Source organism: Papaver somniferum, unplaced genomic scaffold (genome assembly GCF_003573695.1).
Source record: "Papaver somniferum cultivar HN1 unplaced genomic scaffold, ASM357369v1 unplaced-scaffold_47, whole genome shotgun sequence".
NCBI classification, from domain to species: domain Eukaryota; kingdom Viridiplantae; phylum Streptophyta; class Magnoliopsida; order Ranunculales; family Papaveraceae; genus Papaver; species Papaver somniferum.
In genome coordinates, this window is record NW_020647304.1 from 495,891 (window position 1) to 511,732 (window position 15,842).

A 15,842-nucleotide genomic window follows, 5' to 3' on the forward strand; every position below is an offset into this window, starting at 1 on the left:
TTAATCCTAAATTTCAACAAGGAAGATCTACATGACAAGTAAAACACCCTCGCTGATAAGCAAACATGCTCCGCATCTTTCAAAGACACTAACTTACACAGACTGTTGAGCTAAGAAGTAAAATTTTGACCCTTAATCAAACTACCATACATACTGCAACAGGATTTCTTTAGGACTTAAAAAGCAAAAAATAGACCACAAAAAGTAATGATCTCTAAGATCCAGACCTTTATAATATAAAATTAGTTGAGGCAAATATCATGTGGCCCAAAATCAAACCACATTACAAACATTTGCTTCTCCGAGGGATATAAGAACAACACCCCACAAAATTTTCCTGATTCCTACCATATGTTTTCATTCTTTGTTATCTACTGTAGCAAACAGCAAATAACTAAAAACGACATTAACTTGTACATACTACCTACCTATATTTGTATACATTCATATTTTCTATATACCGTATGTTCAGAACTTCGAATTAGATAAGAAAATCCGAAAATCAGGAATGCAAAATTAGGTACCTTAGGATTTAACAAGGGAACAAGATTGGAGACCCATCTCTCTTAAGCTTGCTTTCTGATACATCTAACTTGCTCATTTTCTCTTCACACCAAAGCAACTGTTCCTTGCTAATCCTAACCATCCCCAGCGCCCTAGATATAACTTTAATGTCAATGAGTCCAAATAACAGCTCTACTTCTTCTGTTGTTGCAGGCCACGTTTTCTTTTTCCACCCTTTCTTCTTTTTACGAAGTTCCTTGATCTTTAACATTTTCTGAGATGAGTTGCAAAAGAACTAAATTGAGTAAAATGTAATAACTGACTAGTATACACAACAAACATATCACTCAATACAAGAATGGCAATTAATTGGGAGGAAATAAATGAGCTTGTGCATCAATTTTCTTGAGGCCGTTGGAACAAATCACTGGAGAAGAAAATAAAATGTAATTCAAAAAGCAATTTAAAAATAAACTATTGGTTGTGACTTTATAAAGCAATTGACTAGTGCTCTCTAACCCACATACTGCAACAAGACAAACCATTTGTCAAACCTTCAACATTGGAAATACAAATCAGGTCAACTTACTGAAAGAAAGTTGTTGTATCATGTCTTTTACAGTGGATAGGGGACTGACACTAACTCCTAAAGAAAGATATGCAATTGGCCAACTTTCTTCATTCTTAGTGGAGAGGACTGTTGTTAATGGACCTAAAAAAACCCACAGCTAACACAATTTAATTGTATTTATAAACACCTTTGAAGGGATATAGAGGTAATAGTTATGGAAAAGCTGAAGCATAAAATACCACCCTAGGATACATTTACTAAAAGAACAGTGACCAGGTAACTAAGGTATGAGGTACATCTAGTGCTGGAAACTATTTCTTGAAAAATGAGGTGACAGCAAAAGATGGTTTATGATGAAAAAGTAGGATGAATAGTGGATTGATTTAACAGCTCAGAAGTGTAAAGTATATAATCAGGCTAGATATTTGTGGTTGGATTACCTTATCAAGGGCAGATTGAACAAGTTGAAGAGGACTTGCAATATGATTCTGACCTCCAAATAAACTAAGAATTTTACTTTCCTTTTTCTTATCCAACTTCAAGAATGCATGAAAGGTCAAAATCGAAGTCTTGATTATTTCAATAAGGTCAGAGGCAAGGACTGGCTCATCTGACTCTTCTTCTTCATCCACCTGTTCTCCTTCCTTCACTATCTTCTTAGCAACTAAAAGAAAGTACAAAAGCATTAGCAAATCACTTCAAACATATCGATTCTGTAGCAATAAACAGTTTGTTCTCTGCACCAGTTAAACATGACCCTTACTATTTCGAGTAAGGTAAGGAAGTTAAGATTTCTACATCAAGGCTGAGTTCATTAATATATGTAGCCGCATTACCTTGAATGCTTGGAACCTGAAGCATCTTGGTAAAGGAACTTCTTGTTCGAGCATAAATTTCAGGACGGAGACCTTGCTCAAATGGCTCATTTTCAACAAATCTTTGCAATAAGACCTGGAATTGCTGAAATAGCTGAGCAACACGGCTGTAACAGGTAGGGTTTTCAGGATTGGACGATATTTTCTGGCTTAGTTGTGTATACTGGCAATGAAGAGCCTCCCAGGTTAAGCAAATTTGCGCTACATATGCAGTTTCAAGATCCTGGTATGGATCATCTTGCTGAGGCTGCAGGTACTCTTCCTCACCATTTTCTTGAGGATGCTCCTCTTTTTTCTTGAAAGAGAGGGTTCGAAAAGTAGATATGAGCTTCTGAGATGCAGATCTTGGAGATTTTGACTGCAATTGCGTGCCTGCATATCAGACAAAACGCTTCCATGAATTGAGAAATCATAATATCAACTAGTCACAAACCTATCATTACTTAAGGTGACAGGTGTTAACCATCATATGCAGTCAAACCATGGTGGTCAGAATTAGGTAAAACCTATAGGCCCCAACATAGAAGAGCAACAAGCAAATGCAAGAAACATGCGTCCCCTCAACATACACAAAAGGTTCCACTACAATCATAAAAATGCCCACACATGATGAATCTAGAGCATGGTGGATCATACTGCCATAACTTAAATATGGCGACATAAATACAATGGTATGGCCTGAACTCAGAAAACAAACTCCCCTTGATTAAACACATTTTATATATACAAAGCTCTACAAACGACATTCTTATTCATATCCCATCAGAAAGCATCAGTCTTTAGTTGACAAATTCTGCCTAAAACAACAGAACATCCACAAACACTGATCTAATATGCTGATGAAGTACTAAAATCACAAAATCGATAAAATGAGCACAATAGCAACCAAAGTCGAAAGCAAGAGGCACATAAAAGCATTGCAAAAACTGAGTTGAAATTGTGTTATTACCTGAATCATTCAATCGCTGAACAATCATTCGATCAAAGAACAACATGAGTTCGCAATACTTCTCATAACTGGAATCAAAACTACAAAATTGCAGCTGCTGATTAATATCCCCCATTTCTCTAAACCCACCACTAGAACTTGTTGTCTCATCATCCTCTTCTTCAGGTACTGATTCTTCAGGTATCAAATTCATAAAACTATTCCTCCTCAATTCTTTCATTCTCTTTTTCACTTCATTCAATATGAAATCATCATCATCATCTTCTTCCTCTTCATTCACAGGATTCTCATTCCCATTTCCATTCCCATTCTCCATTTTCATATCCTCTGGTGCTGGAACTGGTTGATCCTCTAAATCTTTCTCTGCAACGGGTTTTCGAGCTTTTCTAAAGCCTTTCACTTTGAAGAAATCCATTGAAAATGCTCTAAAGAGATGATGAACACAGATTTAAAGAGGAACCCTTAGATTTGTGTACTACTTAAAGTTGAAAACTTTCGGTATTTAAAAACAGTGCTTTTGAAGATTGTTAAAAGTTAAAGATACTGCACTTAAAGATCAGATGATACTTCTTGTTTACAGAATCAAATATGGATTCTAAAACCCTAAAAAGAGTGGGTAAAATCACTGAAAAACCCTGAAAACAGAGGATTATAAAATCTCAAGATTTCTTCAAAATCTGAAACTGGTTGGAGATAAATAACAAGAACCCTTTGCTTTAATCTAAAATGAAACCCCAAATCTTCACGAAAGTTCAAATCCTACACTCACACAGTGATTAAATCCCTGAAAACCCCTAAAAACCAGAGTTTCATGAAAAATCCCCAAAATTTCTTCAAAATCTGAAGTTCATTTCCAAAATCAACAACAACCCTTCCCTTAAAACCAAAATCAGACTCTAAATCTTCATAAAAGTCGAAACCCTTTCATAAGATTAGCTCTTCTTTTCACTCAAACTCACCATTTTTTTAACACCCTCAGAAAAACCCAACACACCTACTTAAACCAATGTGATGGGAAGAACAAGAAAACACATAAGCTAGGTTTATATTCCAGAGAAAACCCTAGAAATCTGAGAGATAATAAATTAAAAATACTCAAAACAAGCCATAAAATGAGTATGAGTAGGAGGAGTACTAGGAGTACTTGATTAATTTCCATTTTTTGATAAAACATTTTTATTTTAAATGTTAAATGTTAAACTTTAATGTTTGTAGCTTTGGATTCCAAAATGCAAAACCCTAGAAAATATAGGCAGGAGGGTACAGACTCATGTGTGTCTTCTTTCTTTTCAGCATCAGAAACAGAGAGAAAGAGAGGAATCCTGTCAGAGGGAGTTGAATTCACACGGCCCAACCAACTACTCAAAACAGGAACTCTTTTTGTTTTTTTGTTCCTTTGATGCTTTTGTTTGTGGGTTTACTCTAATTTCTCCTTAAAGTAGCTCGAAGTTGACATATTTATCACCAGTTCACCACATCACAAGGGTGTGTTTGGGCAAATAAAGTATGACTTTTCTGCTTTTGCACATGGTAAAAATCAATTTCATAAGTTAAAATCCAAAAAAAAATTACTGCATTTCTTAATTTGACAGTGCCTTTCGAGCCGCAAGTAAAAAAAAATTAATTGACTTTTAGAAGTTAAAAAGTAACAATTTAATTTGGGCAGACAATTTTAACGCCGCCAGCGGCTTGGACTTAACTTTTTCTAACTTTTACTTTTGAGAGTGGTTTTTAACTTTTTCGATCTCGAAAACACTACTAAACACGTTATAACATAAAAACTAACATCTGGGATTGGTTTCTGTTTATCGTATCCAATAACCCAAAAGTAAAAAAGCAGAAAAGTTTAGCTTCACATTTGAGTAATTTTTTTTGCTTTTGATATATTGAGGCAGGTTCTTATGCGTAAGGCAAACAAGCCCGTTTGCTATTTACGCCGCCAGCGGCTTGGACTTGATAGCTCGGTATGGTCCACATCGCCCAGTGATACTTCATCTAGCGGCTACAAATCCATCACCATATAAATGCTCAGTTCCTTTTTGAAAAGCGGAGGTCTAACAACACCACCCAATATTTCGCTTAGCAATCTGTATGGACTAACTCCGAAATACTTTGCTAGAGAATCCACTAGACAGTCAGACTCAATCTAGATTAAAGTATCTCAAGGAGTCAATATCTCTCACTTGTTTTGATTTACTCAAGCTAAAACAATAGCGAGTCTTTAATCAAACACAAGGAATAACTTGGACTGTACCAAAGACCAATATCCAAGGATCAATCAATATCAACCAACAACCAAAGGTTGGATTTTCAATTGATGATCTTAACGCACAACCTGTATTATTTCAATTATATAAAATATAATGCGGAAAAGAAATAACACAGGCACCAGAAGTTTTGTTAACGAGGAAACCGCAAATGCAGAAAAATCCCGGGACCTAGTCCAGATTGAATACACATTGTATTAAGCCGCTACAGACACTAGCCCACTCCAAGCAACTTCGGAATGGACTATAGTTGAACCCCAATCAGTCTCCCACTAATTCAAGGTACAGTTGTACTCCTACCCCTCTGATCCCAGCAGGATACTGCGCACTTGATTCCCTTAACTGATCTCACCCACAACTAAGAGTTGTTGCAACCCAAAATCACAGACTTGATAATAAACAAATTTGTCTCACACAGAAAAGTCTATCAAAGGATAAATTTATCTTCCACAGAAAAACCTTAGGTTTTGTTCCGTCTTAAGATATAAAATCAAGGTGAACAGGAACCAAATGATAACTCGGTCTTATATTCCCGAAGAACAGCCTAGATTAATCAATCACCTCTCAACAATCCTTCTTGACTACACAAGCGGTTTGTCAAGGAATCACAAACAGTGAGACGAGGATGTTTTTGACTTCTTTATCTTGCCTATCGGAGAACCCTCACGATCTCAAACCAATCAATAGATTATACCCGTACGATAGAAGATGCAATATCAGATCACACAACTACAATAAAAGTAGTATCGGTCTGGCTTCACAATCCCAATGAAGTCTTTAAGTCGTTAACTTGGATTTATAGGTTAAAGGAGAATCGACTCTAGCGAGCGCACTAGTATCACACAGACGTGTGGGGATTAGTTTTGCAAAATGCTAGATGTCTCCTTTATATAGCCTTCAAATCAGGGTTTTGCCTTAGTTACAAAGCAATCCATATTCACCGTTAGATGAAAACCTGATATAGATTCAAGCTAATATTTCTCAACCGTTAGATCGAAAACTTAGCTTGTCACACACACTTGGGTAGACGTTTACTAGATTTGTGAAAACCATGCCCAAACGTGTACGTGTATGTTGGTTCAACATGGTAACCCAAAAGGTTAACCATATGAGCATTTCATATTAACCTAGTTCTTCTTCACCATAACTAGTTCAATTGACTCAAATAAACTAGTTAGAGAGTTGTTCAATTGCTATGAGATCTTATGTAACTACACAAGACACAATTGAAACAAAGATGATTCGATTCGATGAATCGGCTCATGAACTTTATAGCCAACGGTTTGCATAAAACATTCCTTAGTAATTTAAGTTTCATGTTCAGAGCACATCTTTAGATCATAACCACTTAAGCTCACAAACAAGTTCGCGGACTTAAGGCAACCGGCAGAGTTTTCCAAACACAGCAGAAAATCTCGGCAATGAGACTTCCGCCAGTTCGCGAACTAGGTTCGCGGACTGAGTTCGCGGACTTGAACTTCACGAACGAATTTAGAATCCCATCAGAAATTCTCGGTACAAGAACTTCCGACAGTTCGCGGACTGACTTCGCAAACTGGGTTCGCGGACTTGGCAAAGCGAATTCCTCCGGTTTCTCTTAATCAATAAAGTTCGAAAACTTCGGATTAAGGAATACATGGTTATGTAATTTAAACTCTCATTCCAATCATTGAGACATTCTCAGAGGACGTTAGATAGTCGTTATTCACAGACCGTTTCACGTTAGAGCAATTCTCAAAGTAATTGAAACTTTTCATGACTTTCGTCACTAGGTGAAGATAAACTTGATCAAAGCGAAACGCTTTACCAACACACGATTTCGAGAAAAAGATAAGTAGTGAATACTCAGCTCGAAATGTCAAATGTGTATGATCCAGTCTATATAGCATACGACTTTTTGTCTCATAAGGAGTATGAGATAGAACAAATAGACTTTTGAGTGATAGATAAGTTTATCCACATAACTTTTTGTTGATGAAGTTCCACGGTTCCTTGAGTAGATCTTCTTCGTTGTATGATGAATCGTCATAAAGTCCTTGAGCTCAACTACATTTTTCAATCCTTGTTCGAGACTTAGATATAATAGACTAGAAATCAAGACTCATAGTTTCTATCACTAACATTGACAAACATGCTTGATATAGAAACGCATGCGAGGTCGACCGAGCTATGCTCTAACAATCTCCTCCTTTGTCAATTTTAGTGACAAAACTATTAATACATATGGAATACAAAAAAGATAAACTTTAGTTGCTCATATTCCATAGTCAAATATTCAACGTTCCTTGAAATCTTCGTCCTTCCAAGTACTCCAATGATCTCAAAGGTTTTAAGTTTAGCACCATCGTTGTTGAAGATCCGTAGCTATAACAATGAGAGAAATCGAGATTCTCGATCATTATTATACAGTGTCATAGTATCATTATGTAACATCAAAGTCCAATTGCATCACGACTTTAACAACAATACTATGGTGATATGTATCACTCCCCCTTAGTCAATACTCCATCTCGATCATGGAAACCACTCCCCCTTACACAATGATCCGAAAACCATATGTATTTGTAGTATGAACTACATTATTTCTCCCCCTTTTTGTCAATAAAATTGGCAAAGGTAAAAGAACGGGATCATAATGAAATTTCCACAAGAGATATTTCATAGACTAAAAGCAAAAAATACATACCATCTTAATTTAGATGCAATCATAAAGTCGAAGCTAAAAGAATTCATCAAGGAGTTTTAAGATACAAGATAACCCCTATAAAATTCCACAGCCGCACACCCCGCAAGATATTACCATTAAGCACAAGTTCAAAAGAGCTCTCCCCTATTTGATGTCATTCCCGAAAGAACAACAAGAGCGACCTTAATTTCGAAGGAAAAGAAGGACTTTGAAGCACTAAAGAGATACTAAAAAGACAATAACGACAATCCTACGGAAACTGAACTGAAAAGTACCTACTGGAGTTTCAGACTCAATTGCCCAAAAGATAAGGATAAGCATAGGGGCAAGAGTCAATGAAACGTTTTAATGAATCAAAACAACACCAATAGACTGCCGCAAGTGTTGAAACGTTGCAGTGTCTAAGGGTTTGGTGAGAATATCAGCCAATTGTTGTTCGGAAGAAACAAACTCCATACTCATGATACCATTTTCATAAAGATCACGAATAAAATGGTACCTTATGTCAACGTGCTTTGTTCTTGAGTGCTCAACAGGATTCTCAGTAATTCGAATCGCACTGGAGTTATCACAAAAGAACTTCATTATTCCAGTATCAATTCCATAATTATCAAGCATCTGTTTCATCCATAGGAGTTGAGTACAACATGATACGGCAGCAATATATTCTGCTTCACATGTGGACAGTGATTGAGAGTTTTGCTTCTTGCTATGCTATGCTACAAGATTGAGACCTACATAGTAGAAGCCCCATGACGTACTTTTTCTGTCTTCTACACATCATGCCCAATCAGCATCAGAATAAGCAGAAAGGTCAGCATTAGTATCAAAAGTGTACGAGAGACCATACCCAACAGTGTGATTTATATATCGTATGATTCTCTTTACAGCTGCAAGGTGAGATTCTTTTGGATCCGCCTGAAACCTGGCACAACAACCAACACTGAAAGAAATGTCAGGTCTAGTAGCTGTAAGATACAAAAGGCTACCTATAATGGATCCATATAATTTTCGATCCACTTTTGCTCCTTTCTCATCCCTGTGCAATTTACCAGTAGTAGGCATATAAGTCAACTTAGGAGACGACTTATCCAGACCAAATCTTGACACAAGAATACCCTCCTTATGTTGTTGAATCTGTAATCCTAAGAAGAAATTCAATTCACCAACATTGCTCATTTCAAATTCTTTAGCAAGAGAGACTTGGAAATCTTTTGCGAATTTTTCAGAAGTTGATCCATAGATGATATCATCTACATAGATTTGAGCAATGACCACATCTTTCCCACTCCATTTGGTAAACAATGTTTTATCAGCTCCTCCTCTTGAAAAACCTTTTCTAATAAGAGTAGTAAGTTTCTCAAACCAGGCTCTTGGTGCTTGCTTCAATCCATATAACGCCTTTTTGATCTTTAGCACATGATCTGGGAAATCAGGGTTTTCGAACCCCTTAGGTTGAGCGACATTGACTTCCTCTTTTAAATTTCCATTCAGGAACGCTGATTTTATGTCCATCTGAAACAACTTAATCTTGAGAAAGCAGGCATGGGCCAATAAAAGTCAAATGGATTCAAGACGTGCCATAGGTGCAAATGTTTCTTCAAAATCGATTCCTTCCATCTGTGAATATCCTTGAGCGACAAGTCTAGCTTTATTTTGACAATTGTGCCAAATTCGTCAGACATTTTTTTGAATATCCATTTGGTACTAACAATATAGACATTTGGAGGACAAGGTACACGTTCCCAGACATCTTGTCTTTCAAATTGATTTAACTCTTCATGCATCGCATTTACCAAAAAGGGATCTTTCAGAGCTTCATCAATATTCCTTGGTTCCACCTGTGAAAGATAACAACCAAAATTGCATATATTTTGAAGTTGACCCCTTGTTTTGGCTGTATAATCCCTTCCCCCAATTATAATATTGGGGCCATGATTCCTTTGAACCCAAAGATGTCGTGGAGGGACACGTTCTTGTTCATCAGGAATGGCTTGATCGGTGCTCTTCTCCTCGTCACTATAAATGTCAGGATCAGTAACAGTTGGGATAACTTCAACTGATTCTGGAATTTCTTTGACTTTCTCAATTGTCTCAGTTGGAGGCAACTCAGTAGGAGAACTATCTTGACGAAAATTACTAATGTCGTCGATGATAACATTAGCATATTCCATCATGACTTTTTTCTGAGATTAAAAACTCGAAAACCAAGACTATCAGAAGCATAGCCAAGAAAGATACCTTCGTCATTTTTGGTGTCGAATTTCCCTTTCTGTTCTCGATCTTTCAGAATATAGCACTTACTTCCAAACACCCTGAGATAGTGTAGGTTGGGTTTTCTTCCATATCATTACTCATAAGGAGTGTTAAGGGTTTTAGACCGTAAATACACACGGTTGATCAAGTAACATGTTGTAAAGACACCTTCTCCCCCAAAATCTTAAAGGTAAGTTTTTGTTGTGGAGCATTACCCTGGCCATTTCCTGGATGTTCCTATTCTTTCTCTCAGCAACTCCATTAGCTTGAGGAGTAATTGGTGGTGAGTATTGTTGAATGATCCCCAGTTTGTCACAGAACTCAAATACCTTGGTGTCTTTGAATTCAGTGCCACGATCACTTCTAATTTTCTTTAGTTTGCGACCTTGTTCGTTCTGGATCCTTTTAACAATAATCTTGAATTCACTGAGGGTTTCATTATTATGGGATAGGAATGCAATCCAAGTAAATCTGGTGTAATCATCTACCATAACTAAAGCATACTTCTTACCCGCAACAGTGGGATGTTGAATTGGTCTGAAGAGGTCCATATGAATTAAATCAAGTGGAGCTGTAGTGAGAATATCTCGAGATGATTTGTGGTGAACTTTCGTTTGCTTACCCTTTTGACAAGCACCACATACACCTTCAATATTGCATTGATTTTGGGAATGCCTCTAATGAGTTCTTTGTTAATGATCTTAGTTAGAAGGCGATAATTTATGTGACCAAAACGCTCATGCCAAAGATGTGTAGATTCCACCTTAGTAAAATTGCAACGGTTACTTAACTGAGTATCAAGAAGATAACAGTTATTTTTACCACGAGTTCCTTGAAAAATCACTTTCCTAGATTTGTCAACAATGTCACATCCATCCGCATTGAAGACAACTCGATAGCCCTTGTCGCAAATTTGACTAATAGAAAGAAGATTAGCAGTCATACCTTTAACGTATACCACATCATGGATTTCTGGAACACTGAGTAGCTTGATCGTTCCCTTTTTGCTAATGTAGCAACAACTTCCATCTCCGAATGTTTTAGGACCTCCTTCATAGTCAACAGACGAAACAAACCAAGTGAGATCACCTGTCATATGTCGAATGTATCCACTATCAAGAAACCATTGAAAAGGAGATGTGGATCTTAAAGCAAAGGCACCCATACTACTAGTACTTCTCAATTTAGAGTTTCCTAGTAGTGTTGTATGAACTTTTAGAGAATCATACAGTTGTTTAGATTTCTTACAAAGATTACTTGCAACGTTAAGACTCTTTTGAAAGGACATACAAGCTTGATGTATATGATCGGATGGATCACAACATGAGCCTATGCTTTGAAGATTGTCTGACTGGTTCCTTGTCATATCAATTTTCTCAACATTTTGTCGTTGATTACTATCTGATTTATGACTTTTCTTGAAAGAGGAACAACTGAGATTTTTTAACTTCTCAAAGGGAGTATTTCCAGATATCAAATCCTTAAGAATTGCAATTTCTTCAACAAGACCATAATTGATCCAGATTTGTTCATCCAACCCTTTTAGAAGAGACACCAGTTTGTCAGACTTTTTCTTGCTGTTGTTTTTTAAACCTGGTGAAGCGTCTATTGAGACTTTATAGTCCATATAGTCGAATCGCTACAAACACAGACTTTTGAGGTCTTTAATGTGTTTTCCTGCTCTGATACCAATTGAAAAGGCGGAGGTCTAACAACACCACCCAATATTTTGCTTAGAAATCTGTATGGACTAACTCCGAAATACTTTGCTAGAGAATCAACTAGACAATCAAACTCAATCTAGATTAAAGTATCTCAAGGAGTCAATATCTCTCACTTGTTTTGATTTACCCAAGCTAAAAAAATAGCGAGTCTTTAATCAAACACAAGGAATAACTTGGACGACACCAAAGACCAATATCCAAGGATCAATCAATATCAATCAACAACCAAAATTTGGATTTCCAATTGATGATCTTAACGCACAACCTGTATTATTTCAATTATATAAAATATAATGCGGAAAAGAAACAACACAGACACCAGAAGTTTTGTTAACGAGGAAACCGCAAATACAGAAAAACCCCGGGACCTAGTCCAGATTGAATACACACTGTATTAAGCCAATCAGTCTCCCACTAATTCAAGGTACAGTTGTACTCCTACACCTCTGATCCTAACAGGATAGTGCGCACTTGATTCCCTTAGATGTCTCACCCACAACTAAGAGTTGCTGCAACCCAAAATCACAAACTTGATAATAAACAAATTTGTCTCAAATAGAAAAGTGTATCAAAGGATAAATTTGTCTCCCACAGAAAAACCCTAGGTTTTGTTCCGTCTTAAGATATAAAATCAAGGTGAACAGGAACCAATTGATAATCCGATCTTATATTCCCGAAGAACAGCCTAGATTAATCAATCACCTGTCAACAATCCTTCTTGACTACACAAGCGGTTTGTCGAGGAATCATAAAAAGTGAGACGAAGATGTTTGTGACTTCTTTATCTTGCCTATCGGAGAACTCTCACGATCTCAAGACAATCAATAGATTGTACTCATACGATAGAAGATGCAAGATCTAATCACACAACTACGATAGAAGTAGTATCGGTCTGGCTTCACAATCCCAATGAAGTCTTTAAGTCGTTAACCTGGTTTTAGAGAAGAAAACCAAAGGTTAAAGGAGAATCGACTCTAGTGAGCGCACTAGTATCACACAGACGTGTGGGGATTAGTTTTGCACAATGCTAGTTGTCTCCTTTATATAGCCTTCAAATCAGGATTTTTCCTTAGTTACAAAGCAATCCATATTCACCGTTAGATGAAAACCTGATTTAGATTCAAGCTAATATTTATCAACTGTTAGATCGAAAACTTATCTTGTCACACACACTTGGGTATACGTTTACTGGGTTTGTGAAAACCATGCCCAAACGTGTACGTGTATGTTGGTTCAACATAGTAACCCAAAAGGTTAACCATATGAGCATTTCATATTAACCTAGTTCTTTTTCACCATAACTAGTTCAATTGACTCAAATGAACTAGTTAGAGAGTTGTTCAATTGCTATGAGATCTTATGTAACTACACAAGACACAATTGAAACAAAGATGATTCGATTTGATGAATCGGCTCATGAACTTTATAGCCACGGTTTGCGTAAAGCATTCCTTAGTAATTTAAGTTTCATGTTCAGAGCACATCTTTAGATCATAACCACTTAAGCTCACAAACAAGTTCGCGGACTTAAGGCAACCGGCAGAGTTTTCCAAACTCAGCAGAAAATCTCGGCAAGGAGACTTCCGCCAGTTTGCGGACTTGAACTTCACGAACGAATTTGGAATCCCAGTAGAAATTCTCGGTACAAGAACTTCCGACAAAGTTCGAAAACTTCGGATTAAGGAATACATGGTTATGTAATCTAAACTCTCATTCCAATCATTGAGACATTCTCAGAGGACGCTATATAACCATTATTCACAGAGCACGTCAGACCAATTCTCAAAGTGATTGAAACTTTTCATGACTTTCGTCACTAGGTGAAGATAAACTTGATCAAAGCGAAACGCTTTACCAACACACGATTTCGAGAAAAAGATAAGTAGTGAATGCTCAGCTCGAAATGTCAAATGTGTATGATCCAGTCTATATAACATACGACTTTTTGTCTCATAAGGAGTAAGAGATAGAATAGATAAGCTTTTGAGTGATAGATAAGTTCAAGTCTCCACATACCTTTTTGTTGATGAAGTTCCACGGTTCCTTGATTAGATCTTCGTCGTTGTATGATGAATCGCCATGAAGTCCTTGAGCTCAACTACACTTTTCTATCCTAGTCTGAGACTTAGCTATAATAGACTAGAAATCAAGACTCATAGTTTTGATCATTAACATTGACAAACATGCTTGATATAGCAACGCATGCGAGGTCGAGCGAGCTATGTTCTAACACTTTTCTACACTTCTCAACTTTTCATTCATTTTTATTGAATTCACAAGGCCCAACTACTCAAAACATGAATTATTATTGTTTTTTCTTTTGATGCTTTTGTTTGTGGGTTTACTAATTTCTCCTTAAAGTAGCTCGAACCTTCACTCCATCATGCACAAGGGTGTGTTTGGACAAATAAAGTCTTGAATTTTGTGCCTTTTCCCATGGTAAAAATCAATTTCAAAAGTTAAAAATAGAAAAAAAATTACCTTTTTTTCTTAAAATAACAGTGGGTTTCGGCCCGCATATAAAAGTAATTATTTGACTTTTAGAAATCAAAAAGCAAGAATTTAACTTGGACAGACAATTTCAAAACGACTTTTAGAAAACAGGAAAAAAAGATTTACTTTTACTTTTGGGATTGGTTTTTGTTTATCGTATCCAAATACGCATACGTAAAATAAGAAATTTTTGCTTCACGTTTGAGTAACTCTTTTTGCTTTTGATATATTGAGGTCGGTTCTTTGGGTAAGCCAAACAAGCCAGCAAACGAGCGATAGAGTCTTGACCACTCAGTAGAAACTACACCGTGCTGTCAAGTTTATGCCGCCAGGAGCCTGGACTTGATCGCTCGGTATAGTCTACATCGCCCGGTGATACTTCATCTGACGGCTACAAATCCATCACCGTATAAATACTCAATTTCAACCTCATTTCAACTCACACATTTTCTACACTTCTCAACTTTTCATTCACATTTATTATAATCTAAAAAAAATCACCATTTTTACTCTCATCTTCACTACAATTCATTATTGTCTAGTTTTCTATAATATGGATTTTCAGTATCAACATCGATCTGGAGAAAGTAACAGAGTCCGGGACCAAGATGAATGCATTTGCAGGAATTGTGTTTATTCTACACAAGATGCTATCAGTGATGCACAACGACAAGACTCCTTATGAGAAATATATTTCAGGAATTTGCAGAAGAAACAACAGATCCCGTAAATCGTGATGTACAACGGTTGTCAGCTCATTTTTGCGCAATTAAAAGATATATGTTGCAATTTTTGGGTTTAACCTTACGATTTGTAATACCCTGATTCGGCAGATAGGGTTCGTCGAATGGAATATAGGTAATGGAATTCAGCAGATAGGGTTCCTGAATCCTAACACCAAGACCTGATGGGTATATTTAATTGAGTTGTGAGAAAAACTTCTCAGTTAAGCGTGCTAAGACAGAGTGTTCACAGGATGAATGACCACTCGGGAAGCTGTTGATAGATGACTGCATCAATATCGTCAAAAATCTCACATTGCTGGATAATCAAAGTGGCTAAGTGAGAACAATACCGGTGATAGTTGGGATACAACTATGGACTTGTCGTTTGTGCTCGGGTAGGAGAGTATGTTGGGCGGTTATGCCAAATGAAAAAACGGGGGTCTAGCAACCACACCCAATATTTCGGTAGGCAATCTGTATGGACTAACTCCAATATAATTCCAAGATAATCAACTAGACAGTCAGACGTAATCAAGGAAATATATCCAAGAGTTATATCTCTGTTTCTCAATGTAATCAACAAATCAAACAGTTAGGAATCCGCGAGCCTGATTATTATGAGAAACAACTTGAACGGTACCAAAAAGCAATGTTCAAGTGTCAATCAATTTCAATCAACAACCAAATATTGGATTTACCAATTGATTGAACTACGCACAACCTGTGGTATTTCAATTATATAAACAAATATAATGCGGAAAAGAAATGACACAGACACCAGAAGTTTTGTTA

General features: G+C 36.8%; 1 protein-coding gene across 1 annotated transcript; it reads right to left on the reverse strand.

The window, feature by feature from the left end:
- Positions 1-213: 213 nt before the first annotated feature.
- Positions 214-4,108, reverse strand: LOC113342736. The gene is made up of 4 exons (XM_026587182.1): positions 2,900-4,108; positions 1,912-2,322; positions 1,516-1,739; positions 214-778 (listed from the first exon to the last, which is right to left on the reverse strand). The coding sequence occupies exons 1-4, from the start codon at positions 3,312-3,314 to the stop codon at positions 533-535; spliced, it is 1,296 nt and encodes a 431-aa protein (XP_026442967.1). The 5' UTR covers positions 3,315-4,108; the 3' UTR covers positions 214-532.
- Positions 4,109-15,842: the final 11,734 nt, after the last annotated feature.

Bases quoted from the DNA above. Each gene is read 5' to 3' on its own strand.
- LOC113342736 (XM_026587182.1), bottom strand. From the start codon at position 3,314: ATGGATTTCTTCAAAGTGAAAGGCTTTAGAAAAGCTCGAAAACCCGTT. The intron at 2,323-2,899 runs GTAATAACACAA...TCTGATATGCAG, and splicing joins TCAGCGATTGAATGATTCAG to GCACGCAATTGCAGTCAAAA. The intron at 1,740-1,911 runs GTAATGCGGCTA...ACTTTCTTTTAG, and splicing joins TCAGGTTCCAAGCATTCAAG to TTGCTAAGAAGATAGTGAAG.